The sequence below is a fragment of the Scylla paramamosain genome, chromosome 31 (genome assembly GCF_035594125.1).
Source record: "Scylla paramamosain isolate STU-SP2022 chromosome 31, ASM3559412v1, whole genome shotgun sequence".
NCBI lineage: Eukaryota > Metazoa > Arthropoda > Malacostraca > Decapoda > Portunidae > Scylla > Scylla paramamosain.
In genome coordinates this window covers 6,707,396-6,735,120 of record NC_087181.1, presented here as the reverse complement: position 1 = coordinate 6,735,120, position 27,725 = coordinate 6,707,396, and the positions used below count along the sequence as shown (strand labels likewise).

Below are 27,725 nucleotides of genomic sequence, written 5' to 3'. Positions count from 1 at the left end.
CATAAATATCTAAAGTTAATGAGGAAGTGATTATTTAGTCAAGGATATAAAATATATAAAAATATATGTAGATGATATTGGTATGCTGATGGAAGATTGCAAAAAGGAAAGACACACTTGCACTTTCTGGTTGTATGATCACTAAGATGGCAACAAAAAGCAGTGCACAGGGTGAATACAAATGAATGGTCCAGCAGGCCTAGGCAGAAGCAACGAGAGGTTTGGTGGTCAGCTGCTCTGACTTCCCGGCATCAGCAGGCTTGAACTTCACTTCACACATCCTCGTTTCTCCACTCAACTCCCAACCACATAAATCTGCTTGTAACATCCCCAGTCAATTACCTAAATACCACTTAACTATTTATAGATTAGACACAGTAGTCTGCTTGTTATATATCAGCAGTGAGTGCTCATCAGTGTGTGTGTAAAAAATAGCTCAGCATAGTTTTTAATAATTGTTACTGTACTGTACTGGTAGTCCAAGATGAGTATATTAGCATTAAATAGTGTCTGCAAGTATCTAGAGTTAAAGCCATGCTATGGTCTCCATCAACACAGACAGTTATGTAATGAACATGGTTATTCAGTACATATAGATAATTGTAATATTTTTTTATGAGTACATTTTTGGGGGAGCAATGTACTATCATGCAACAAAGATGTCAGCTTCAAAAAGAAAACACCTAATAAAAAGAAAAAAAATCTTAAAATCAAACAGGGTATTCATTACATCACTCTGCCAACCTGTCACCACCCACATGTGATGTACACTGACAAAAACAGTTTTCTCATATTTCATTTACTAACCTTTCAATATTTTATGAACTCCTATGCATTTCTTACTTTCATTTATACATATGCATAGCAAAAAATCAATCAACAAAAAAAAAAAAAAGCAATGTTGTAAGTAGTTTGGAAATACATTTTAATTTTTTGGCAGGCCTATCTCAGCCAGGTCAGAACCATATTAACTTTCTGCTAATGCTTTACTTAAAACTCCAACATAAATCATTTAACATTTAACACAAGCCTTTAGTGGAACCTGTGCCGATGGCAACCTAACTATATTAATAGTACTAATAACTGAGTAGTTCCTAAACTCAATTCCTCCATCTATCAATTCAACACAACCTTCCAGACAACTATCCCCTCTTCTTCAATGAAACTCAATTGTCCCCCTCTTCTACATTGAACATCCTTGGTCTGTCCTTTACTTATAATCTGAACTGGAAACTTCACATCTCATCTCTAGCTAAAACAGCTTCTATGAAGTTAGACATTGAGTCGTCTCCACCAGTTTTTCTCATCCCCCCCAGCTGCTCTGTACAAGGGCCTTATCCGTCCATGTATGGAGTATGCCTCACATGTCTGGGGGGGGGGGGGGGGAGTGGTTTCACTCATACCACTCTTCTAGACAGGGTGGAATCAAAAGCTTTTTTCTCATCAACTCCTCTTCTCTAACCGACTGTCTTCAGCCTCTCTCTCATAGCTGCAATGTTGCATCTCTAGCTGTCTTCTACCGCTATTTTAATGCTAACTGCTCTTCTGATCTTCGTAACATGCCTCCCCTCTTCCCGCGGCCTCGCTGCACATGACTTTCTTCTTTCTCTCACCCCTATTCTGTCCATCTCTCTAATGCAAGAGTTAGCCAGTATTTTCAATCGTTCATTCCTTTCTCTGGTAAACTCTGGAACTCCCTGGTTGCTTCTGTATTTCCATCTTCCTACAACTTGAATTCCTTCAAGAGGGAGGTTTCAAGACTTACCCTTCAATTTTTGACTACCACTTTGGACCCTTTTATGGGGCTGGCATCTCAGAGGACTTTTTTTATTTATTGGATTTTTCTTGTCTATGGCCAGTGTCCCTCCTACATAAAAAAAAAAAAAAAATGGTGTGTGACAAGAGTATTTTTATAGCTCTTGATTTGCTCACTTTAAAAGTATGGCTTGGTTTCAGGTTACAATCAGTTTATAATCATTTTTTGCTACTTTTAAAAGCTAATAACCTTATAAATCACTAAGGGTTACAAAGAGTTGCAAGGAATTAGATCTTAAGTGGTTGAGTGCTATGAGTGGACACAGTGGCCCTTAAGATCTTCACAATTAGTAAGGGTAGAGGAAAACATGGCATTTCTAGTTCCCTTTGGCAGAAATATATTGCCATAGTATTAATATCCCCTTCCCCGTCCTATCCCTGACCTCACACATGGGGCTGGAGTAAGTGAGAACAGCTCCGTGCCCTTTCTGTGCCTGGGGATCACGACAGTGGCCAAGATTAATGTTGGTAGCCCTTTCGAACCAATAATTCTGAGAAATGAGACAATGAATGCATTCTTTGTTTACATTTTCACTAATATACATTATATCATGTAAAATAATACATAAAGTTGATAATCTACAAGTAAATAGCTAATGAAAAAAAATCAGACACATGTTGGTGAACTTGAAGATCACTCCTGAGGGTCCCAGAGGCTGGCTAGGCCTGCCACTTTCAAGTTGCCACTTTTGCCATGCTAGGTGGTTTATGCATTTATATACACCATTGTATAATACATCCCAGTAATGCTCTCTCTATCACACTTTGCCACACACACATTTTTTTTTTTTTTTGTGTGTGTGTGTGTGTGTGTGTGTGTGTGTGTGTGTGTGTGTGTGTGTATTTACCTAGTTATATAATACAGGGTTCAAGCAGGGCTCATAGTGTCCGTCTCCTTATCTATATTTATCTAGCATTTCCTTAAATGTATGGAGGAGACAGTAGGCACCTGCCAAAATGATAATTACTCCCAGTGAGGTCTAAAGCACTGGAGAGGGGTGCTGTGAACTTATCATTAAACCCAGCTGTGACCTCACTGAACATTTCTCTGTGTATCACAATAAAAGGGAGCAGTCACAGCCTGCCCTCTAGAGACAACTCTCTTCCTTCACACAAAACTACAAGCACCTAATTACATACCCTTCACTCAAAATTCAAAATCATGGCGACTCTTACACCAGCATCGGAGTCCCCATCTGGGGAGGGGACCACAAATGTCCCCAGGTCGGGACTGCTCTTCAGGTATCGACCCTAAGTGTCTTGACAACCCCCTCAACTTTTCTTCATTAATTTCTCCAACATTTGCAGTCTTAGATCTAATCTTCAATCTGCAGAACATCTCCTCTCCTCTAATAAATCTCATCTTCTTTTCCTCACTGGAACACAGGTGTCTGAGGCAACTGACAGTAGCCCCTTTTCTGTTACCTCCTACTTTCTCTATTTTCATTTTCAATCCAAAGCTGATGTTGTATTTATGTGTGCATTTATATGTGTAACCTGCTCTCGTGCCCACATTCTTGAATCTTTCGAATTTTCCACCATCTGGCTATGACTACTGAGTCACTCTCAAACTAAATTTATGTGTTGTATACCTCTCACCTAACTCCTCTGACTATAAGAAATCCTTTGACTACTTAACTTCCAAAGTGGAGCACATCCTGATTCTCTTCCCTTTTGCAGAGATCTCCATGCTTGGGGACTTCAATGTTCACCACCAGCTTTGGCTTTCCTCTCCCATTCACTGACCATCCTGGTGAACTAGCCTTCAACTTTGCTATCCACCATGACCTAGAGCAATTGGTGCAACACCCTACTCATATTCCTGACCATCTTGGAGATACACCCAACATTTTTTATCTTTACCTAACCTCTAATCCTTCTGCTTATGCTTGTTACCCTCTCTTCTCTGTTGGGCTCCTCCAATCACAATCTCATATCTGTATCTTGTCCTATCACTCCAATCCCTCCTCAGAATCCCCATAAGCAGAGGTGCCTCTGGTGTTTTGCCTCTGCTAGTTTGGAGGTACATGAGGAGATATTTTGCTGATTTTCCTTGGAATGACTACTGCTTCCATGACAAAGACATGTCTCTGTGTGCCGAACGCATAATAGAAGTGATAGTGTCTGGCATGGAGGCATACATCCCTCACTCTTTTCTCAACCTAAACCTTCCAAACGTTGGTTTAACACAGCTTGTTCTCGTGCTATACATGATAGAGAAGTGGCCCACAAAAGGTACTTGAGCCTTGCATCACCAGAATCTCATGCACTTTATATTTCTGCCCAGAACCATGCCAAGTATGTTCTCCAACTAGCCAAAAACTCCATTAACAGAAAGTGTCAAAATCTTTCAAGATCTAACTCCCCTCATGACTTCTGGGATCTAGCCAAAAACAACTTTAATAACTTTGCTTCTTCTTTCCCTCCTTTATTTCAAACAGATGGCACCACTGCTATCACATCCATCTCTAAAGCTGAACTCTTCTCTCAAACCTTTGCTAAAAACTCTACCTTGGACAATTCAGGGCTTGTTCCTCCCTTTCCTACACCCTCTGACTACTTCATGCTACCTATTAAAATTCTATGCAGTGATGTTTTCCATGCCCTCACTGGCCTAAACCCTCTGAAGGCTTATGGACCTGATGGGGTCCCTCCTATTGTTCTCCGAAACTGCACCTCTGTGCTTGCACCCTGCCTAGTCAAACTCTTTCAACTTTGTCTGTTTGTCTGTCAACATCTACCTTTCCTTCTTGCTAGAAGTTTGCCTACATTCAGCCTGTTCCTAAAAAGGGTAACCATTCTAATACCCCAAACTACCATCCTATTGCTTTAATTTCCTGCCTATCTAAAGTTTTGAATATATCCTCAACAGGAAGATTCTTAAACATCTATCACTTCACAACCTTCTATCTGATTGCCAGTATAGGGTTTCGTCAAAGTTGCTCTACTGGTGACCTTCTGGCTTTCCTTACTGAGTCTTGGTCATCCTCTTTTAGAGATTTTGGTGAAACTTTTGCTGTTGCTCTTAACTTATCAAAAGTTTTTGATAGTGTGTGGCACAGAGCTTTGATTTCCAAACTACCCTCCTACGGCTTCTATCCTTCTCTCTGTAACTTCATCTCAAGTTTCCTTTCTGACCGTTCTATTGCTGCTGTGTTAGATGGTCACTGTTCTAAATCTATTAACAGTGGTGTTCCTCAGGGTTCTGTCCTGTCATCCACTCTCTTCCTATTATTCATCAATGATCTTCTAAACCAAACTTCTTGCCCTACCCACTCTTACAATGGTGATACCACCCTCCACTTTTCCACGTCTTTTCCTAGACATCCAACCCTTCAGGAAGTAAACAATTCATGTAGGGAAGCCACAGAACATCAGAATTCTGATCTCTCCAAAATTCCTGATCGGGGCAAAGCAAACTCAATGCCTCAAAAACTCAATTCTTCCATCTATCAACTCAACACAACCTTCCAGACAACTATGCCATCTTCTTCAATGACACTCAACTGTCTGCTTTTATAGTGAATATCCTTGGTCTGTCCTTTACTTATAATTTAACATCTTGTAACTAAAACAGCTTCTAAGAAGTTAAGCATTCTGAGTTGTCTCTGCCAGGTTTTCTCACCCCCTCTTGCCCCCCCAGCTGCTAACTCTGTACAGGGGCCTTATTTGCCCATGTATGGAGTATAATTCACATGTACAGGGGGGTTCCATTCATACCACTATTTCGGACAGCATGGAATCAAAAGCTTTCCATCTTATCAGCTCTTCTCTGACTGATTGTCTTCAGCCTCTTTCTCATCACCATAATGCTGCATCTCATACTATCTTTTATCACTATTTTCATGGTAACTGCTCTTCTGATCTTGCTTACTGCATGCCTCCCTCCTCCTGCAGCCTCACTGCACAAGACTTTCTTCTTTCTCTTATCCCTATTCTGTCCACCTCTCTAATGCATTAATTAACCAATATTCTCAATCTTTTATCCTTTTCTCTGGTAAACTCTGGTACTCCTTGCCTGCTTCTGTAATTCCTCCTTCCTATGACTTGGAGGGAGGTTTCAAGACACCTATCCTTCAATTTTCAATGATTCTTTTGATGTCTCTTGGGACTTGCACCTAAGTGGAATTTTTTTTCCCGGTTTTGTTTCCCTTGGCCAGTGACCCTCTCACATAAAAAACAGACTGCTTAGTAGCACAGGAAGAGCATTTACATGGCATTGGGAGGTCATCTGGTAATAAGAACTGACGTTCTCCCTCAAAGATGCTGTCAGCTGCGCTGTAGACAAAATTTCTTGGATCAAGGTACACTTTCTCCAGACAGTATAGTTGCATGTACATTCCATAAAATGCCCCGAGAATATGCCCCTTGATGAATGACTGCCAAGGGATAGATCAAGGATAGTCTTTTTGCTGTGATGTTGTATCTTAGTTCATCCATTGTTTTGCATGGCATTCCAGACCCATACCCATTTCTAGTAAAATAAAGTAAAACACAGCATATGTGTATAGAGTATTTTTATCTTGGAATTACTTGCACTATCATATCCTGAAGTATGCACCTTAACTCACAGGACACCTTGTATACTGTCAGCATCACTTAAGGGGGAATGTCTGGCATGATGGGTTTTTGCCATTCTATTTATTTATTTTATATAAAATTTTACAGCATGGTAGAGCAGAGCATCTATAACACTTATATACTTTTTAATTTTGAAAATTTTTGAAAAATTAAGACCCCTTTTCAAAATCCTAAAATCTAAAAAATTGTTTTCAGATGATATTGTGGCACACACGTAGGTACACCAATGATTTTTAACCAAGCACGTTTCAAATATTTATTTTTATCATTGAATTTGAAAAAAAAAATTTCAACTTTCAGCAAATTTTGACTCATGAATATTTTTTTCAAATATGAAATAATTAATTTAAAATTATAAATGTGCATTTGTAGATTTTAGTCCATTCTAACAATCCTGAGTTTGATGGGAATCTATGAAGAAATGGCTGAGTTTTAGGCATGTACAGTGTTCCCTGCTATTCATGGGGATTATATTCCAAAGCCTCCACAAATACCAAAAATCCACAAATTGGGAAATCACCTCTACAAGGCTCAGCAATACCTATGTTTATAATTTCAGTCATAAAATATACATCTCACACTTATTAAACACATTTAAAGTTCACTTTAACACAATAAAAACAATTGTTATGCATACAGTATATAATATTTTAATTTCAAAAAATACAGTAAACTGTAAAATGAAAGAGGACTAAAGTAGTATATACAGTAAACCCTTAATATATTGGACCTCTATTTATCATATTTCAGGTATAATGCCCCCTTTAGGGTTGCTGCCTGCCTCTCTCTCTCTCTCTCTCTCTCTCTCTCTCTCTCTCTCTCTCTCTCTCTCTCTCTCTCTCTCTCTCTCTCTCTCTCTGTGTTAACCTATCTGAGAGAGAGAGAGAGAGAGAGAGAGACAATGACAACACTCTCTCTCTCTCTCTCTCTCTCTCTCTCTCTCTCTCTCTCTCTCTCTCTCTCTCTCTCTCTCTCTCTGTGTTAACCTATCTGAGAGAGAGAGAGAGAGAGAGAGAGAGAGAGAGAGAGAGAGAGAGAGAGAGAGAGAGAGAGAGAGAGAGAGAGAGAGAGAGAGAGAGAGAGAGAGAGAGAGAGAGAGAGAGAGTGTTGCATCATCACCCATTGTCAAGGTCGCTGGCTGACATACACAACCAGAACTCTCTCTCTCTCTCATCAATGGCAGCATATTACCTCATCATGGCTGAGGGGTTTCAGAGCCAGGTTTCTCTCAAAAGGCACCACTTTCATATTCAACTTTGTATGCATGGGCATCCTCAGAATTGCAAGAAACAGGACGAGATAATTATGTGGCGCCTCCAAGGAAGAGACATATGTCCTCCCTCAACTCAGGCTAGCAAGCCACTAAAACTGCAAGTGAGGCAGTAAGCTGTGAGCACCATACTCACTCCCTTTAAGTGTTAACATATTATGATCACCCCCCTCACAAAAAAAAAAAAAAAAAAAAAAGGAAAGGAAAGGAAAAAAACTTGCTAATGATATAAGTAGACAAAAGTGCATAGTTGAATATGGGACCTTTAAATGGAATTCAAATAGAAAGAATTGTGTATTTTGCCTTAAATCTTTGTGAAATAATAAGGAATGCATATGGCTTCTATATATTTGTGGAGCCCAGATCAAAAAAGGCAGAATATCCATCCACACCAGAAGTGCTTTTTCTTCATAAACGTTAGCCACAACCACTTAATTTTTGGTTGGAGAGGATATTTTGGCCTTACCATACTATCTATAAGGTCTAAAGTTGTATTGTTTGAAAACACTGCCTTCTGCCATGAAGCCGGAGTGAGTTCATTTTGAGACCTTTGCTCTTTTAGTTTTCCTTTAAAAATCAATATTCATTTTTTTTAAATCTTGTGTAAAAATTTAAAACAACAATATTAAAAAAAAGATATCTCAAAAATGACACCACAAGCATCTAAATATTTTTAACACTTTTTAAGAAAATTGTCATTAGAAGTTTCACAAACTTTGAAAGCATTTTTCTGACAAAATTTTGGAAATTATCTATTCTGTCTTTTCTGCACCAGGCCCTTCATCTTTTCCCATCAGGTCATATTTGCCCCTCATTTTTTTCACAATAGGTCATATTTACCCCCTTTTTTTTTTTGTAATAAGTCATATTTTTCATATTTTTTGATCTCCCAACTAGACATCCCTCTTAATAATGTGAGAAATACTATAGTTACAAATAGATTCTAAACAAGATGGCCCCAGACCATAACTGCCCTCACAAATGTCATCTATTTTCAATAACAACCTTAGTCACTTGACTGAATGAAGTGCATTAATGATTTGATTTATCTAAATTTTTATTGCAGTCTGACTAATAATATCAAGCAAGATAGAGTTGAAGTATCAAACTGATAAACATTCTGACAAGTGTATTTCCACAAAGATGAGATTTTTGACAGAAGTGACATGATGCGTCTTTTCCACCAAATTTCTAAGCATAGCATCTTTTCTGCCAAATTTTTTTAATGTTAAGTGAGGCAATACATCTTATCCACTACACTTTTGATAGTGACAAGGTGGTATAGCTTTTCCACCACACTAATGACCATGGCAAAGTGTTGTGTCTTTTCTGCCCCTTTGGGTAATGGTAAGGTAATGCATCTCCTCTGCCAGACACTGATGGCATTACAAGCTAAGGTAAAAATTTCAATTTTGTGAATAATATACAAACAAGTGAATTTTATACTTTATATCATTAAGTACAAGGAGGAAGAGAAGGAAACTTCTAACTTGCACTGATTGCAGCAACAGCTTTCCTAGATGCTTTATGACTTTGTCACTAACTTATTAATAGTTTTATCCTTGGAAGAAAGAAAAAAAATTGCAATAAAGTATGGAGGCAAATCATATAATGTGGGTTATATCATAGATGACCTTCATCTGATGTAAAAATTACCACCTTGCCATAATAGACAAATTGAGAATCTGGCCTCATGTAAAATATACCTGATAGCTATTACCAGCAAATATGAAGCAATTAAAATAACCAAAGAGGAGACAGCACCTTGTTTTATTTACTGCCTACTTGCCTGGAGCAACAGGATGTAACAAATCTTCTAGATTTAAATAAAATTAAAAACAAGTTATGATAATAGTTCATTTAAATTATCATGTATAACCTGAAAGTGAGTGAATACTACTTTTTGTAAATTTTAGACAATTATACCATTTAAATGTTGGTCTTCATTTGTAAAGGAATTGTTTTCAGAAAGCCTATTCTCATGAGGTGGCCCTAGGATGCCCGGACATCCCTCCAATCTCATCCCATTCGATACTTTTACAACCAAAGCATGAACCACTAATGAGCATGATTGCCATATGCTAAATATTTTCACCAATGAACTAGAAATAATGGACAAATTAGTAAGAAAAAAAAAGGGCAGGGGCTAAATTAAAAGTCCTCTCTCGGCATTTATGGGCCTGAACTGGTGCTAAAACATTGAATATACTGAAAGATCAGATGTGAATTTCATGAGTCATGTTAGCAATTACTAAATGGGAATATAGGCTACCATTCATTTACTTGTTTGCAGAAAACACAACCAATGTCTTCAAGACATACTTATATAGAAATCACAAAAACTTTTCAAGGCAGATTTCCAGTTCAGCCTCAGCAAACTGAGATTTTCTTCTGGCATCTACCCACAAACTTTCTGTGTCTTCTACCTCACTTTCCTTTTCTTTCATCTCCAAAGCAGCAGGATTTGTCACACTAAAAACCAGTAAAATGCCTTAGAAGGCAACTGACGATCAAAGCTGTTAGTTGACAGCAATTTCAGGCACTGTGCACATTGCACACTTGCCTACCATTCAAATCACTCTTGCTCGAAACTTTGCAAGAGCCTAATCGTTAGGCTATATACCGTTGGACAGGAAATTTCATTCCATGTTTAGTGCTACATATCCGCTCTCATTAAGACAAAAAGAAATTGATGAAATTTGCAGAAAACTGATGGTCACTTAAAAAAAAGGTTTATACTGTATTTTGCTCATGTGCAGCAGTGTTGCAAATTTGACACATTTCGTTATAACACATATTACTCTTATTAGCCCATTCACCCCAAGAGATTCAAACTGCTCCAGGCCCTGTACCCAGGGTATCAGCTGCATGCACCAACTTTGAAATACATCATCCACAGTCTCTTATATAATTTCCTTTTGCGCCATGAGTAATTTCCACAGTTTCGTATATAATTTCCTTTTGCACCACGAGTAATTACTCAATTAGTTTGTATTATACACCATTGGACTGCTGAATCAATTCTACATGTTACTGAATTGTGCAATTCATGTTTCACATCAATATTATAAAATTTCTTTTGAAAGAAAAATGTGTGTGTGTGTGTGTGTGTGTGTGTGTGTGTGTGTGTGTGTGTGTGTGTGTGTGTGTGTGTGTGTGTGTGTGTGTGTGTGTGTGTGTGTGTGTGTGTGTGTGTGTGTGCATTTACCTAGTAGTGGTTTATGGGAGGGGAGTAATCTCATAGTATCCCATCTCTATATATCTATCCAGTTTGATTTGAAAAGAATGGACAGTTTTGGCATTCAAAATGTCTTCACTGAGTTCATTCCATTTGTTCACACTTCCATGAGGAAAAATATACTTCTTGATGTCTCTTCCATAGTTAACTTTCTTCAGCTTCTTACTATGTCCCCTTGTACTCTGCGTGTCTAAATTCATAAAACACTCTCTCTCTCTCTCTCTCTCTCTCTCTCTCTCTCTCTCTCTCTCTCTCTCTCTCTCTCTCTCTCTCTCTCTCTCTCTCTCTTTCCTATTTTCAAGGGTAGAAATTTCCAACATTCTTAATCTCTCTTCATGGGTCAAATCTCAACTCTGGAACCATCATAGTGACTGCTCTTTGTACTCTTTCCAATTTTATAATATTCCTCCTTGTATGAGGAGACCACACCATTGCCACATATTCCAATCTTGGTCTATCATGGAAATCAACAACTTTATCATTCTTTCATCCAAATATAAGAATGGCATTCTTACCCTTTTTAACAAATTCATCATCTCTCTAGTAATTTTATCAATGTGTCCATCTGGAGTCAAATTTTCAGTAACTGTTACTCCCAAATCCATTTTTTCTTTATGATTTCTTTAACTTCACACCATCCATCTCATAATGATAGTGTATTTTTTTCACTCTTACCAAACTCCATTACTTTACATAAAATGAATTCCATTTGCCAAGATTTACTCCATCTATTTATTTTTTTTAAATCATCTTGCAGTACCATACAGTCATTTACATTTTCTATCCTTCTCATCAGCAGCAGCTTTAGATTGAAAATGAAGATAGAGAAAGTAGGAGGGAACAGAAGAGGGGCTACTGTCAGTTGCCTCAGACACCTGTGTTTCAGTGAGGAAAAGATGAGGTTTAGTAGAGGAGAGGTGGTGTTCTACAAATTGAAAATTAGATTTATATATAGAGAGAGAGAGAGAGAGAGAGAGAGAGAGAGAGAGAGAGAGAGAGAGAGAGAGAGAGAGAGAGAGAGAGAGAGAGAGAGAGAGAGAGAGAGAGAGAGAGAGAGAGAGAGAGAGAGAATAGGTACACCACACAGTTGCTCAAACTTCAGGAAAGAAAGTAGATATCCCATGTTTGTCTGAGTGACAAGCTATGAAAACATCAGATGGGGTTGTCACATACTCAGGTAAACACAATGTTGTTATCTATTTTCTTTCCTTGTAACAGAGGGATTTCCTGAGAATATCACTAAATACTAATGTAGCACACCACGTTGCAAGTATGTTCTGGCACAGAAGTGCAGTATTACGTGCACTTTCAGATTATACATTAAAATTTAAATGAACTATTACCATATTCTAATCATAAATTTTTCAACTCTGGAAGGTTTTCTGTAGCATCCTGCAGTTGGATATTTTCCAGCACGATAATAATTTAACGATAATAGGCATTATTGTCAATTTAAGTTTAATAATCCACCTTCCTGAGTGGATGAACCAGCAAGGATCTGGGACCACAATTCTGAACTCCCAGACCCAAGCCTTTATTTGTGAGCCCACTCTGAATGCAGCACATTTACACTCAAATAGCGGACAGAATTACACCCTAACTACCACACAGAGTAGCCACTCATTCACTCTCATTCAGCCTACTACTATGCTCTCATTCAGCCTACTACTACTCCAGGTAAACATTCCACTCAAGATTTCAGCTAAGTAACTTATATGTTTCAGACCAGTGTACTATAGGGTACTTAGCTTAATTTAGGTCTGCCTCTTTACAAGGTGAATTGCACATTTTATAACCCGGCTTCAACCTATTCATGCTAAGTTTGGCATACTGCTTTTTCTGGCACTAAATAAAACAATGAATAATCTCTTATCATTATTTTCATTGTGTCACATTTCCTGATAATAACCATGAGGTATAGTGGTTTTACTTAAGCCAACAGATTCCCTACTTGGGTCTCTCATTGCAAGACAGCCATTTTTGTCAGTTCTAGGCCTACTGTCATCTAAGGATATATAAATGAACTTCTATAGTTCTGATACATTTCAGTTTAATAAATTTACTACTTGTTATCAACAAAATGAGCAGCAAAACTACTCCTTCCCTGGGATAAAATCAACAAGATGTGAAGCTACAGAGGTGCAAACACTACAGTATGACCAGGCTAATTTGTAGGCTACCTAGGGTGGGGTCAGGGTGTGGGTGAAGTGCTGGCTCTTTTTTCCAAAAATAAAACCAAGTGGATCCTTCTGTGACACACAGAAGGTGATTCCTGTCAGGGTGAGGTCACCTGCACCTTGCCGTTCCCAATGAGTTCAACATTTTATTTTCAATGTTATTTATTTTTCATTAAGTAAAAACATTTTATTTTCAATATTATTAATTTTTCATTAAGTAAATGGTATATTTCCAACTTATATTCTTTCAGATTACCCTATGAATATTATTAAATATAACATACTTGCTCACATTAAACTTGTAGTGAGTTAATAAGAGTAACCCAGGCCTCACTGAGGCCTGGGTCTGGCTGGGTGGGTGAATGTTGCCCATCATGATGAGTTTTAACGTATTTTTCTCACTAAGTAAATGACACATTTCACAGTTGTATTCCTTCAGATTATCTTCTAAATATAGCTGTACATAACACAGTTGTCCACCTTAAGGCAACCATAAAAGTTAATAAGAATAACATTTTCCTAGCAACACTGTACAATATTTATGCCACATTTCTTTATTGATGTATAGATATACATGTATAATGACTAATTTTTTGTGGGATATTATAATATTTACATGATAATCATATTCATTATTTCTCCACTTAATTTCTAATGCCTTTTACATGTATCACAGATGTTACTTGACATAGCTTTAGGAAAAGTGGCAGTGCTGTATCCACACCCTGGTCTGTGGAACATTCCAAAGTGAATCAAAGTGTGTAGTTGAGACCACCACCATATTATTGCATCTTTGTGAGTGAAAATATTTTTTTTCTGGTCAATTTCAATGTGTTTTATATTAATCTAATAGTAGTTTTTATTGCAAATCAGGAATTCCAGTGGGGTGAGGGCTTAAAAAAAAACTGATTGGTGGAGGAAACAATTAGTAGATCAATTAAAAGCCCACCAAAATCTTCCCCTAAAAATATTTTTGTCCTACAACTTGAAATAGGCAAGATATTTAATATTTACCACTCTCAGTAAAATATGACATTTTTTACTTAAATATTAGGCTTGATCTACAACAGTTAGGTCAGTTGTTTGTCACATGAACTCTGTTACCTATGTAATTTCCACTAATTGCCAGGCAAAGCCCTACCTGCCACTTAATTTCCTAATGCCCAAAGAATTAAAAACATTCTAAACTAAAATCAGAATTGGCCCAGCAAGCTTCCTGGTTGGGTAATTCGTCCCCTATACAATTTAAGGTAAATATTTACAACAGGACCAAACTGCATTTTGAGTACAAAACTATGATATTCATTTTTTTTTTTTTTTGTTACCTAGACAATTTTGAGCATAAAACAGATCAGAAAATACTTCATCTTGCCCCTTCTCTCCTCATCCCCCTACGAACTTAGGGACTTGTTGGAAAGTAAGGTTTGTGGGTAGGGAATACAATGGTACATTAACAGAAGGCAATGCTAACCTAACGACTTGACCTGACCTAACCTAACCAACGCACATCACTTAACAAAAATTTCCTATATCACGGAAACTATTAATTTGTGATGAAAATTTCAATAAGTTTCTCATTATCCATAAAGGTAATCAAATACAACATTCCTAGGTTAATCTGATATCACATCCGCATTAAATATAAGCATGAAACTCACATTTCATGGAGAAGGGTTCAGCGACCTTGCCATAAACGTAAGAAAATTGGGGGGGCACATGTCTAGTATGGCTGTAATAGCAATTGGGAGTCTGGGGAAATACAATATTTTCTAAATCCAGCAAGCTCTGCACCAGTCAAGAGTAAACATTGAAATGATTTTCTGCCGTTTATAACTGGGGTTTGTGGGTAGCCTCATATTAGGATTTCATGATATTTATACACCAGATCCCTTCAATCACACGTTGCCACTCGCCAGGCCGTTCGTGCGGGCACCAATTACAGTAAAATCCCTCTTATCTGGCATCAACTGGACCGCCGACATGCCAGATACTTGAATATTGCCGGATACTTGAATAGAAGTGAAATTATGTCCACAATCACCACCCTACACTCACACATCTTACCATAACAAAGATCAGCTGATCTTAATCAGCAGCTGATCTGATCAGCTGCTTAAGTGTAAGTACAACACGCTTCCTCTTTTCTACAACTTTAGGCATGATGAAGGTGTCAGGCAATAAACAGTGCACACACGGGACTGAGTCACTGAGTAAACACAGTGCAGTGGGCCGCGGGTGGTGCGAAGCAGTGCGCTCTGGTGGCGAAGGAACAAAGTATGCCTCACGCAGGAATTTTAATCGATTTTATGAGTACACATTGATTTTTTATTGATTTTAAGGCTCGGGGAAAAATGTGCCGGATACTTGAAGCTGCCAGATACTCGAATGCCGGATGAGAGATTTTACTGTACAACTTTCCACGGTAGGTTCAGTTACGCTTTTCACTCGTTTTAGGGACACGTCTGGCGTTCTGATAGAGGTGAAGAGAAAAATGCCTGTGTTTGGGAGGAGGAAAACTCACTATGTGGATTATTTAGCTACAGCTATGTTTAAGATGTGGCACTGAGACATGAAGAGGTTTCAAGTCTTTATCAACAAAGCCGCTAAACTGTACCCATCTGCTAAACTGTACCCATCTCCATTGGTTTGAGAATATCAACACCACACCGGTAAGGCATAAGGGTATACTTTTTGAGCTCCTCATTAGGTTAGGTTATGCTAGGTTAGGTTAGGTTAGGTTATGCTAGGTCAGGTTAGATTAGGTTAGGTTATGATAGGTTAAGTTAGATTTGGTTAGGTTATGTTAAGTTAGGTTAGGTTAGGTTATGCTAGGTTTGGTTAGATTAGGTTAGGTTATGCTAGATTAGGCTAACTTCCCAGCAAGGGGGGAGGGTCCATGGGAGCCCGTTAACCTAATCTAGCCCCAGCGGCTAGATTAGGTTAACGTCCTAACGAGGTAGGTGTCTAGGGTAGGTTAGAGAAAGGTTAGAGCTAGGATAGGTTAAGGAAATTCGAAATATTAAGATAAATTTCCTTAGAGTTTTTTAATGTTCATATTTCACTTATTTTTCATCCTCCCCCCTCAAACCCCCGACTTCCCACTGGTCCCCAAGCTTGTCTGAGGGGTTAGGGGGGGTTGGGGAGAATGAGAGAGACTTCTTATCAAGAAATACCCATTCCTAAATGTGCAGAGCATTATGGTCCCCCTAAAATGCCCAATATAAACTTTAAATTTCAACGTTTATTTATAAATTTGCTCAGTTTGACTGCCCAAACACTCAGAACGACGAAATCTATGCGAAGCTATAATTAAATATTTAGTACTTGAAAAATGCCGCTTAACAAAGCACTTGAACTAAATCATGAACCACGATGCTGTCAATCAGGCCATAACTTGTTGAGGCCGTACTCCCGTTTGGTTCGGTTGACTGTCAGATTACATCTAATTGAGATTAAAGTCGTTTGGGTTGGTAGGGTTTGGAAAGATAAGACGTTGGAGTAAGAAAAGAAGGCGCTCACGGCCTGAATACTGGAATAAGCCTCACCTCTTTTGTGCATCCAGACCCCAAAGTCTTATCTGGCGGTCATAAAGAGCCGCTTCGTCTTCAGTTATATTCTCAATGTTCATATTTTTCATCTTCAAGGGCGACTCCCTCAAATTATTCATCCAATATCGGTTAAATTATGAGATATGATTCGCAGATCGTTGTTCTGACGTCCCGCCTGATTTCCTGAGTATATGCCAGGCGGCGGCGGCTGTGGGAGCTTCCTTGCGGTTTGTCCTGGCACCAGGCGGCGGCAGGTAACCGAATGCTGCCGGATTGTCGTGAACGGTTAAATATATTGATTCATATATATATATTAGTGTTTTTGTCAGACATAATCGTGCTAAATTACGTCAACAAGTCTCGACAATTTTATTAATATTTTTTTTTTTTTTTATAAAACTGGATTCACTCTGAGAAGAGCCGAAATAATAGTCGTCATAGAGATGACAAACGTAAAAAGATTCCCAGTGATTGTGATTTTACGAAAGTATCATTTTGATACTTTTTTTTTTTGCTGGTACCGGTACGTTTTTATTTATTGGTACGAAACTGAAACTTAAGAAAAAAATTTTTTTTTTACCATTTTATGTAGTAATATATGCTAGCTGGGTAGCGCCCGGCAGGTCTGATTTGCCAGTTTTGTATTTTCCTTGCACTGTTATGACATCGGGAGAGGATACTCCCCCTTTCTCTCTCTCTCTCTCTCTCTCTCTCTCTCTCTCTCTCTCTCTCTCTCTCTCTCTCTACTAGAAATATTATTACGGACGACACATCGGCACTATGGTCATAATGTGTGTGTGTGTGTGTGTGTGAGAGAGAGAGAGAGAGAGAGAGAGAGAGAGAGAGAACACACACACATTATGGCTATCGTGTCGATTTGTGGTCCGTGATAATATCTCTTATCTAGTGACACACACACACACACACACACACACACACACACACACAACAATAAAGGAAAGATGGATGGAACACTTGGAAAGAGATAAAGTTTTGGTAAATTATCAATTTGGATTTAAAAGGGGATGATCATGCTCCATGAATTTATTGTCCTTTTATTCAAGGGTAGTCGATATCGTGCGAGAGACTTTTTTTTTTTTTATGTAGGAAGGACACTGGCCAAGGGCAACAAAAATTTAATAAAAAAAAATGCCCAGTGAAATGCCAGTCCCATAAAAGGGTCAAAGTAGTGGTCAAATATTGGTCTTGAAACCTCCCTCTTGAAGGAATTCAAGTCATAGGAAGGTGGAAATACAGAAGCAGGCAGGGAGTTCCAGAGTTTACCAGAGAAAGGGATGAATGATTGAGAATACTGGTTAACTCTTGCGTTAGAGAGGTGGACAGAATAGGGGTGAGAGAAAGAAGAAAGTCTTGTGCAGCGAGGCCGCGGAAGGAGAGGAGGCATGCAGTTAGCAAGATCAGAAGAGCAGTTAGCATGAAAATAGCGGTAGAAGACAGCTAGATATGAAACATTGCGGCGGTGAGAGAGAGGCTGAAGACAGTCAGTTAGAGGAGAGGAGTTGATGAGACGAAAAGCTTTTGATTCCACCCTGTCTAGAAGAGCAGTATGAGTGGAACCCCCCCAGACATGTGAAGCATACTCCATACAGGGACGGATAAGGCCCTTGTACAGAGTTAGCAGCTGGGGGGGGGGGAGAAAAACTGGCGGAGACGTCTCAGAACACCTAACTTCATAGAAGCTGTTTTAGCTAGAGATGAGATGTGAAGTTTCCAGTTCAGGTTATAAGTAAAGGACAGACCGAGGATGTTCAGTGTAGAAGAGGGGGACAGTTGAGTATCATTGAAGAAGAGGGGATAGTTGTCTGGAAGGTTGTGTCGAGTTGATAGATGGAGGAATTGAGTTTTTGAGGCATTGAACAAAATACCAAGTTTGCTCTGCCCCAATCAGAAATTTTAGAAAGATCAGAAGTCAGGCGTTCTGTGGCTTCCCTGCGTGATATGTTTACCTCCTGAAGGGTTGGACGTCTATGAAAAGACGTGGAAAAGTGCAGGGTATCATCAGCGTGGGAGTGGATAGGACAAGAAGTTTGGTTTAGAAGAGCATTAGTGAACAATAAGAAGAGAATGGGTGACAGGACAGAACCCTGAGGAACACCACTGTTAATAGATTTAGGAGAAGAACAGTGACCGTCTACCACAGCAGCAATAGAACGGTCAGAAAGGAAACTTGAGATGAAGTTACAGAGAGAAGGATAGAAACCGTAGGAGGGTAGTTTGGAAATCAAAGCTTTGTGCCAGACTCTATCAAAAGCTTTTGATATGTCCAAGGCAACAGCAAAAGTTTCACCAAAATCTCTAAAAGAGGATGACCAAGACTCAGTAAGGAAAGCCAGAAGATTACCAGTAGAGCGGCCTTGACGGAACCCATACTGGCGATCAGATAGAAGGTTGTGAAGTGACAGATGTTTAAGAATCTTCCTGTTGAGGATCGATTCAAAAACTTTAGATAGGCAGGAAATTAAAGCAATAGGACGGTAGTTTGAGGGATTAGAACGGTCACCGTTTTTAGGAACAGGTTGAATGTAGGCAAACTTCCAGCAAGAAGGAAAGGTAGATGTTGAGAGACAGTTGGAAGAGTTTGACTTGGCAAGGTGCAAGCACGGAAGCACAGTTTCGGAGAACAATAGGAGGGACCCCATGAGGTCCATAAGCCTTCCGAGGGTTTAGGCCAGCGAGGGCATGGAAAACATCATTGCGAAGAATTTTAATAGGTGGCATGAAGTAGTCAGAGGGTGGAGGAGAGGGAGGAACAAGCCCAGAATCGTCCAAGGTAGAGTTTTTAGCAAAGGTTTGAGCAGAGAGTTCAGCTTTAGAAATAGATGTGATAGCAGTGGTGCCATCTGGTTGAGGTAGAGGAGGGAAAGAAGAAGAAGCAAAGTTACTGGACATATTTTTGGCTAGATGCCAGAAATCACGAGGGGAGTTAGATCTTGAAAGGTTGGTTGGTAGAATCTCAGATAGTATTTCCTAGACCGAAAAAGACATTCTATAGTATGCAAGGAGTTGGTCTTGGAGATTTACAATCCCCATATGCTCATAATACATTTTGACAATACTGGGTACAGGAACTTCAACTTCTTTTCTTTTTCCTATCATATCTGACATATGTCTCTAGTGGCTAAGAGGTAGCAAATGTTGAAGTTAGGCACACTCCTTTACTATCATACGATTTGATTGCATTTGTAGTAACTCCCTCTTCATTTGTTGTCACCCATTCATCATAACTTCCTCTACCTTTGGAGGCTAGCTGTTTATCAGGCTGGAATGACAAACCTGGAAGTCTTCTACTTTGAACTGTACCACAGCACTAAATTCCTTGAGTTGCCAAGTATTCTACTAATGGGAGAGAATTGAACCAATTGTCAAAGTACAATCTATGGTTCTTGTGATGAGGTATCACTTCTGCTAAATGTAAAACTACATTGACACTTGGACCAAGGTCGGGCACATCACTACTCGTATTATCTACAAGGTAAATTTTACCTGTGTATGGCCTGAAATCATACACATAACCCTTATCACCTGCTAGTACAAATATTTTGTATCCCTATTTAGAGGGTTTCTTAGGATTGTACTGCTTCATGCCTCAAACCCCATTAAATGGAACAATTTGTTCGTCTATACTCAGATTTTCTATCATGGGAACTTTTCTAAACTCTTTTTTCAGATGGTCAACCAACATTCTTACTTTGCACAATTTATCAGTCTTGTCAATGTTATTATTATTTACTAGATAAAGACGAGACTTGATCTTTTCCCACCTATTTTTACTCATGACTGATGATACAGTGTCATTCATTGTATAAGAAGACCAATGAAGACGTGTATTGGGGATCTTACTAACTGACATGAAGAAGGAACATCCTAGCCATTGTTCCAATTCAATTATTTATTCAGATTTTGCTGCAGAGTTTACAAATTGCATAGTTCAACAGTGTCTTTGAGAAAATCATCAGACAAAAACTTTTTGAAATATTGCAAAGGTGTCAACAAAACCTCATCTTATTGTTCTGCACTATCAAAAACAGGAACTGAAGATGGTTCTCTTGTTTGAGTGATTTATTTCCAAATGACGCATCTCTTTCTTTTACGTTTAGATGGAGGATGACGAGCTTCAATAATTTCTGCATCATCCACTACCAAAACAACTTTGTCTTCATCCTCTTCTTCCTCACTTCTGCTGCCAATATCTGTTGAAAATGTTATTTTACACATTAGTGAATCATGAATAATTTAAGACTTTCACTACTGTCGTTACTATTTGCTTCTCTTATAATGATCTTAATTCTAACCTCATAAGAAAACTATGTAAATAGTTCCTTCCCCATTATTTTTCTAGTTACTCGTTAGATTACATATTATTTATAATTTAAGCATAATAAAGCGTACTATATATATATATATATATATATATATATATATATATATATATATATATATATATATATATATATATATATATATATATATATATAATCATTACCATCACCATGTATATATGATATCACACACGCACAAAAAAGAATAGACTGTCATTGTAAGGTAAGGTGTGTGTCCATTACCTGATATTTCTGGTTCGCCGATGTCATCAATTTCATTGTCATCATATTCACCCATATTTTCAGTGTCACTACAGGTGAGGCTGTCTACTATTTCTTGACTGGTCAATGCCTTCTTCCTCTTCTTGTAAAAATGTTTTTGGTATTACTTTTACTACTGAAGGACCTGAAAGGGAGAAAGTTACCATTGCATTATTTGTTATGTTGCTATTCAAGTATTGGGTCCTTACAAAATAATTACAGTACACTTGTATCAATAAAACACTTCATATATGCTACGTTATGATAGCACTGAAATGCAAGGAATATACTAGTCATATTCATGGAAAAAAGCAGAGGTAAATGCTTGCTGTTGTTGACAGTATAACTGAGCAACAACCTACGAGCGTGACCAATGGGACATTCGTCACTTTTACTGAAAACCTAGTGATACCTCAATTTATACTTATAAATTGATATATACTACTTTATTCAGTTGTCTATTCATTGAAATATATACAGTGTTTTATTAGTACAAAAGGAATTACCTGCAACAGCATCCATTGTGGATCAAGTGACTGGGGCAAAGCTACGTTAGCGACAAGTCCTCTCCTCACATCTTTGTGCTTCATACTGGCGGGAATCCATCTGCTACCGTAAACTAATAGTATCACGTACCTCACAAAATACGACCAAACAGTAATGATGAACATATGGCATGAAAAAAACGTGCACAGGTTCCATAAAGTTAAGCTAAATAAAAGAGGACCAAAAAGTCCTTTTGGGCAAGAGAGGGTTAAAAAAAAAAATATGGAAGAATTGAAGGAAGACTGCTGGAGTGGATGGAGGATTATCTGGATGATAAAGAGATGAGAACTGTAATAAAAGACCAAAATTAATCTTAGCTGAAAATAACTATAGTGGTGTCCTACAGGGATCAGTGTTGGGACCGATAATATTTGTGATATATGTACATGAATGAAGAAATAGATTGCTATATGAACTTAGTTGCAGATAATGCTAAGCTGATAAGAAGGATAAAAAATGAAAATGACTGTATGATAATGCAAGATGATTTAAGAAAGATAAATAGAAGGGGTAAATCTTGGCAAATAAAATTAAATTTAAGTAAATGTAGTGATGAAGTTTGGTAAGAGTAAAAAAAAGAATACAATATCATTATGAGATGGTGGTATGAATTTAAAGAAATCAAAAGAAGAAATGGATTTGGGAGTAACAGTTAATGAAAATTTGACTCCGGACAAATACACTGATAAAAGCACTGGTGAGATGATGAATATGTTACAAAGAGTAAGAATGGCATTCTCATATTTGGATGAAAGAATTATAAAAAAAAAAAGAAAAAAAAATGTTGTTGTTTTTATGAAGACCAGGATTGGAATATGCGGCAGGAGGAATATTATAAAATTGGAAAGAGTACAAAGAGCAGCCACTAAGATGGTTCCGGAGTTGAATAATTTGACCTATGAGGTGAGATTAAGAATGTTGGAAATTCCTACCCTTGAAATTAGGAGAGAGAGAGAGAGAGAGAGAGAGAGAGAGAGATTTAATAAGCATCTATGGAATGATAAATGGTATGAAAAATGTGGACAAACAATGTTTTATAAATTTAAACACACTGAGTACAAGGGGACACAGTAAGAAGTTGAAGAAAATTAATTGTAGAAGAGACATCAAGAAGTATAGTTTTCCTCACAGAAGTGTATACAAATGGAATGAACTCAGTGAAGACATTCTGAATGCCGAAACTGTCCATGCTTTTAAGATAAAACTGGATAGATATAGAGACGGGATACTAAAAATATTAGTCAGGCTTTGTCCCCAAAAAGGATGTACTTCTTTCGTGCCCACGAAAAAAAAAAATTCCCTTGTGGCAGACGATGATTACAAATCCTATCACTGGATTAAAAGAAATACAAATATTGACACTTTAATAGATTTTTAATTGATAATGGAATAATCCCAATAATAATATATAAAAAAAAAAAAGGAATTCAGAAATACAAAATAAATGGTAGCGTACTCTTCAGTTACATAAAACTACGATGGAGATATTTTCGCGACTACTGAATTGCGGGGGAGACCAGAGAATAAATAAATAAATAACAAATATAACCAAAAAGTATGTATAAACCTGAGGACAGTCTCACACGGTGATCTCGAACCAGGTGGTTTCACTAGTCACATGGAGAAAAACAACAAAAAAGAACGAAAAAATGCGAATATCTATCCACTCAGAAATAGTTTATTAACAGGAATATCTGAGGAGAATCCGAGAGGGTCTGAGGAGAATCCAAGAGAGTCTGGCTTTAGTAAAATTATTGTTAAACAAACACTTACTTAATATTACAGGAAATGGAGGAGAAGATTATCAGACTGCATGCTCACCTGAGGAGAATCCAAGAGAGTCTGGCTTTGCTTGTGAGGAAATCGGCGGGAAACTAAGGATAAAGGTTTCCAATGGGGAAATTTATTAAGAGTTATAATTTTGTTTTTAGTGGGGGGGGGGCGACTAGGTTGTGAGTTCAGGGTTGAAAAATATGAATAATTAAGTTACTGTTTACTTTATAGTTGTTACTTTAAGAAGTTTAATTCAATGGACTTTTGAAATCAATTGGGGAATTAGTCAAAGTCTGGTATCTCTTCCTGGCTTGCGTAGCAACAGGGGTAAGAGGACGGCGAAGCAAAGAAGACTTATCAGATTCGTCAACCTCATTGGCGCGGCGTAATTATCTGGGATTTGTTTGAGCTGGTTTAAGACCTTACCATTATAGAATTAATTTTATCGTATTAAGGGCTCCCCATTCTCTGGGATTAGGTGAAAAATTCGCCTCTATAACCTGGCCAAGCAAGAGAAATTACGTTTATTCACGGGGTAAATTTATGATAGAAGTGGTCAACACAGTGACGCTGAGAGGGGGGGGGGGAAAAAAGCAAGGACAAAAGGACACTGAGGAGAGGAGGGGAAGGGGGGGGGGTTAGTCACATGGTACTGAGACTCTGGTCATCCCTGCACATTACATGGGCCTTAGCCTAAAAAAAAAAAGTAGAAATATACATAATTATTTTTCCAGCACTACACGAGCCTTTCATCCGTTCTAGAATTTTTCACCTCTCTTTTTTCTCCTAACCAAAAAAAAATAAAATAACACCTTCACATCCGAGTAATTAGAACCTCCCCTCACCACCACACAACCAAGCCAGGCTGACGAACTGCACGTGATCTCTGTCGGGAAATAATTCTGTCATTCCCTCCCATACAATGGCTCGTGGGCCATATCACCACAATGTCCCTTGGAGACATAACTCGGCTCTTTCTCTCATCTCAAGGAAAAAGAAAAGAAATTCCACCCCAACCAGCCTCTTGACCTCCTGTGGTGTGAGGACTTAACCTTAAGTCACTCCGTCACTCTCTGAAACGAGATTCGGCCACCCCAGTACTCGGTTCCTTCCACTCGAACAGTCATTTACTCATCCACACATTCACTCACACCACGAGATACTACAGATGATTATGCGAAGCGCTCGCCACGTCCTGAAGTAATCCACCACAGAATGGCCCGAACGGGTTGTCGAGTGCAGTAGTAGTCTGCGAATTAAAGTGGTTCCTTATTCCTTCTCAAATTCTTACATCACCTCTCACATAGTACACATACCCGTCATACCTCGATTCATTACAATCAGTCTAGCCAGACCATGCAAAGGAAAGGGGGGGGACTCTATTTACCCCAAGCACTCTGCTCTTTTCTATACCGTTCTTCCAGCGACATTAACATTCCTCAATATAGCGTCTGGGATGGTTACGCACTCTAGGCAGTAACACTTCAGTTTCTATATCAGGTTGGAACACTGTGTCTTGAGCCGCAACTACGTACTCTTCCTCACTGTGAAACTGTTTGATCTTTTCTGCCGCTCTTTGCACCATCTTTCCCGAGAAAGGGTCTTTCACCACATAACCACCGCCTCCTCTTAAAACTTCCACCACCTTATATGGGCCGTCCCAACGAACACACAGTTTCTTACACACTCCTGACTCTGTAGTTTCTCGCTTCACCCACACCAACGCCCCAATGTCTACCTTCTGCTCCTTGCGTTTCCTGTTGGCCGCATTTACGGTATTTCCGAGTCATTTTCTCGTGTGTTTCCCGGATCAGCCGGCGGACCACATCCACATCTTGCTCGTCACCATCAACTGCGGGTAGCCTGGCACCCACCACTCGGGGCGCATGCCGGGAGAAAAACGCGAAGAAAGGTTGTTGGGCGATACTGGTATGGACGGCGGCATTCATAGTGGCCTGACACACAGGGAGTAGGCGAGGCCACCGTAGCGGGTAACCTCGGCACATGGAAGCCAAGATGGATTTGAGCATGCGATGGAGTCGTTCGGTGATGGCGTTCCCTTGCAGGTGGTAGGGAGTGGTGTAACAGAGGGTGATGAGGTGTTGCTGGCAGAATTGTTGGAAGATCTGGGAGGTGAACTTGCCCCCGTTGTCCAGGACGATGGAGTGAGGAGTCCCGAAGTCGGTAATGTACTGCTGCAGCGCCTCTACAATTCCCTCTGATAGTTTGTTTTTGAGTGGATAGAACTTCACAAATCGGCTAAAGTGATCTACGATAGTCAACACATATCGGTAGCCACCACTGCCTGCAATTATGTCCCTCAGGTCTATACACACCCCTCAGGCACATTTCCCCATTTATTAACTTATTTCCAGTCTCCACCTCTTTCGGTTAGTCGCGAAATAAATCCCACCGCTGCCACCAGTTTCGTGCCCACGAAAAAAAAAAATTCCCTTGTGGCAGACGATGATTACAAATCCTATCACTGGATTAAAAGAAATACAAATATTGACACTTTTATAGATTTTTAATTGATAATGGAATAATCCCAATAATAATATATAAAAAAAAAAAGGAATTCAGAAATACAAAATAAATGGTAGCGTACTCTTCAGTTACATAAAACTACGATGGAGATATTTTCGCGACTACTGAATTGCGGGGGAGACCAGAGAATAAATAAATAAATAACAAATATAACCAAAAAGTATGTATAAACCTGAGGACAGTCTCACACGGTGATCTCGAACCAGGTGGTTTCACTAGTCACATGGAGAAAAACAACAAAAAAGAACGAAAAAATGCGAATATCTATCCACTCAGAAATAGTTTATTAACAGGAATATCTGAGGAGAATCCGAGAGGGTCTGAGGAGAATCCAAGAGAGTCTGGCTTTAGTAAAATTATTGTTAAACAAACACTTACTTAATATTACAGGAAATGGAGGAGGAGATTATCAGACTGCATGCTCACCTGAGGAGAATCCAAGAGAGTCTGGCTTTGCTTGTGAGGAAATCGGCGGGAAACTAAGGATAAAGGTTTCCAGTGGGGAAATTTATTAAGAGTTATAATTTTGTTTTTAGTGGGGGGGGGGCGACTAGGTTGTGAGTTCAGGGTTGAAAAATATGAATAATTAAGTTACTGTTTACTTTATAGTTGTTACTTTAAGAAGTTTAATTCAATGGACTTTTGAAATCAATTGGGGAATTAGTCAAAGTCTGATATCTCTTCCTGGCTTGTGGAGCAACAGGGGTAACAAGGCAGCGAAGCAAAGAAGACTTATCAGATTCGTCAACCTCATTGGCGCGGCGTAATTATCTGGGATTTGTTTGAGCTGGTTTAAGACCTTACCATTATAGAATTAATTTTATCGTATTAAGGGCTCCCCATTCTCTGGGATTAGGTGAAAAATTCGCCTCTATAACCTGGCCAAGCAAGAGAAATTACGTTTATTCACGGGGTAAATTTATGATAGAAGTGGTCAACACAGTGACGCTGAGAGGGGGGGGGGGGGAAAAAGCAAGGACAAAAGGACACTGAGGAGAGGAGGGGAAGGGGGGGGGTTAGTCACATGGTACTGAGACTCTGGTCATCCCCGCACATTACATGGGCCTTAGCCTAAAAAAAAAAAGTAGAAATATACATAATTATTTTTCCAGCACTACACTTCAGGATATACAAGTTCCACAATCTTTGACCCCCAAGAACACCTTGAGCATGTGAGATGTCTCACATTAAAATCGCGACCACAAAGAGCAAAGATCCTTGAAAGAGCACTCTGTTGGATATCCTCGCCAACAACGATGTTTTCATCTGGAAAAATTAATTTGTTGTTATTACAAGCAACAATCAAGACCAGGACAAACTTTTCAACAGTTCTACAAATAAAGCATTCAATAACAGCAATTTCTTTCCACAACTGAAAGAACTGAACTGAACTGAAAGAAAACCAATCTGTAATCATCCCAAATGTCGACAACCACATCTACAGCAGCACAGAAGCAATTAAAGAAAAAATCTCAGAAAAAAAATCCTGGACAGAAGGGGGAAATCGACTCCACCATCAAATTCTTCAACTCAAAAACAATCAAAATCACATTTACTGAAGCATCCATATCAAAGAAAGCTTAAAATACAGAAAGTAGCTTGTTTCAAATGAGTATGCCGGGGATCAAT

The 27,725-nt window shown here is 38.7% G+C and overlaps 1 protein-coding gene and 1 long non-coding RNA gene across 9 annotated transcripts in view; both read right to left on the bottom strand.

The window, feature by feature from the left end:
* The window catches only part of LOC135116431 (SUMO-activating enzyme subunit 1-like), a 74,061-nt gene extending 57,161 nt beyond the window's left edge, over positions 1 to 16,900 (bottom strand). For 4 of the 6 annotated variants that reach the window (XR_010276315.1, XM_064033884.1, XM_064033887.1 and 1 more), the window contains exon 1: positions 16,627 to 16,900. Coding sequence is in view for 5 of the 6 variants with exons in the window: in XM_064033884.1 (XP_063889954.1) it covers positions 16,627 to 16,748 (122 nt within the window). In the remaining variant the exon portion in view is untranslated. The remainder of the gene's footprint in view (positions 1 to 16,626) is intronic. The other 2 variants (XM_064033885.1, XM_064033886.1) reach the window with 2 other exon arrangements.
* A 3,610-nt stretch (positions 16,901 to 20,510) lies between these two features.
* On the bottom strand, positions 20,511 to 26,805 carry LOC135116430 (uncharacterized). Of its 3 annotated transcripts, none has more exons than XR_010276312.1 (4): positions 23,550 to 26,805; positions 21,737 to 21,839; positions 21,213 to 21,375; positions 20,511 to 20,840 (listed from the first exon to the last, which is right to left on the bottom strand). It is a non-coding gene; the product is annotated as an uncharacterized LOC135116430 (long non-coding RNA). The 3 variants fall into 3 exon arrangements; XR_010276313.1 differs by having other exon boundaries at positions 23,598 to 26,805; XR_010276314.1 differs by having other exon boundaries at positions 21,737 to 21,836; positions 23,598 to 26,805.
* Positions 26,806 to 27,725: the final 920 nt, after the last annotated feature.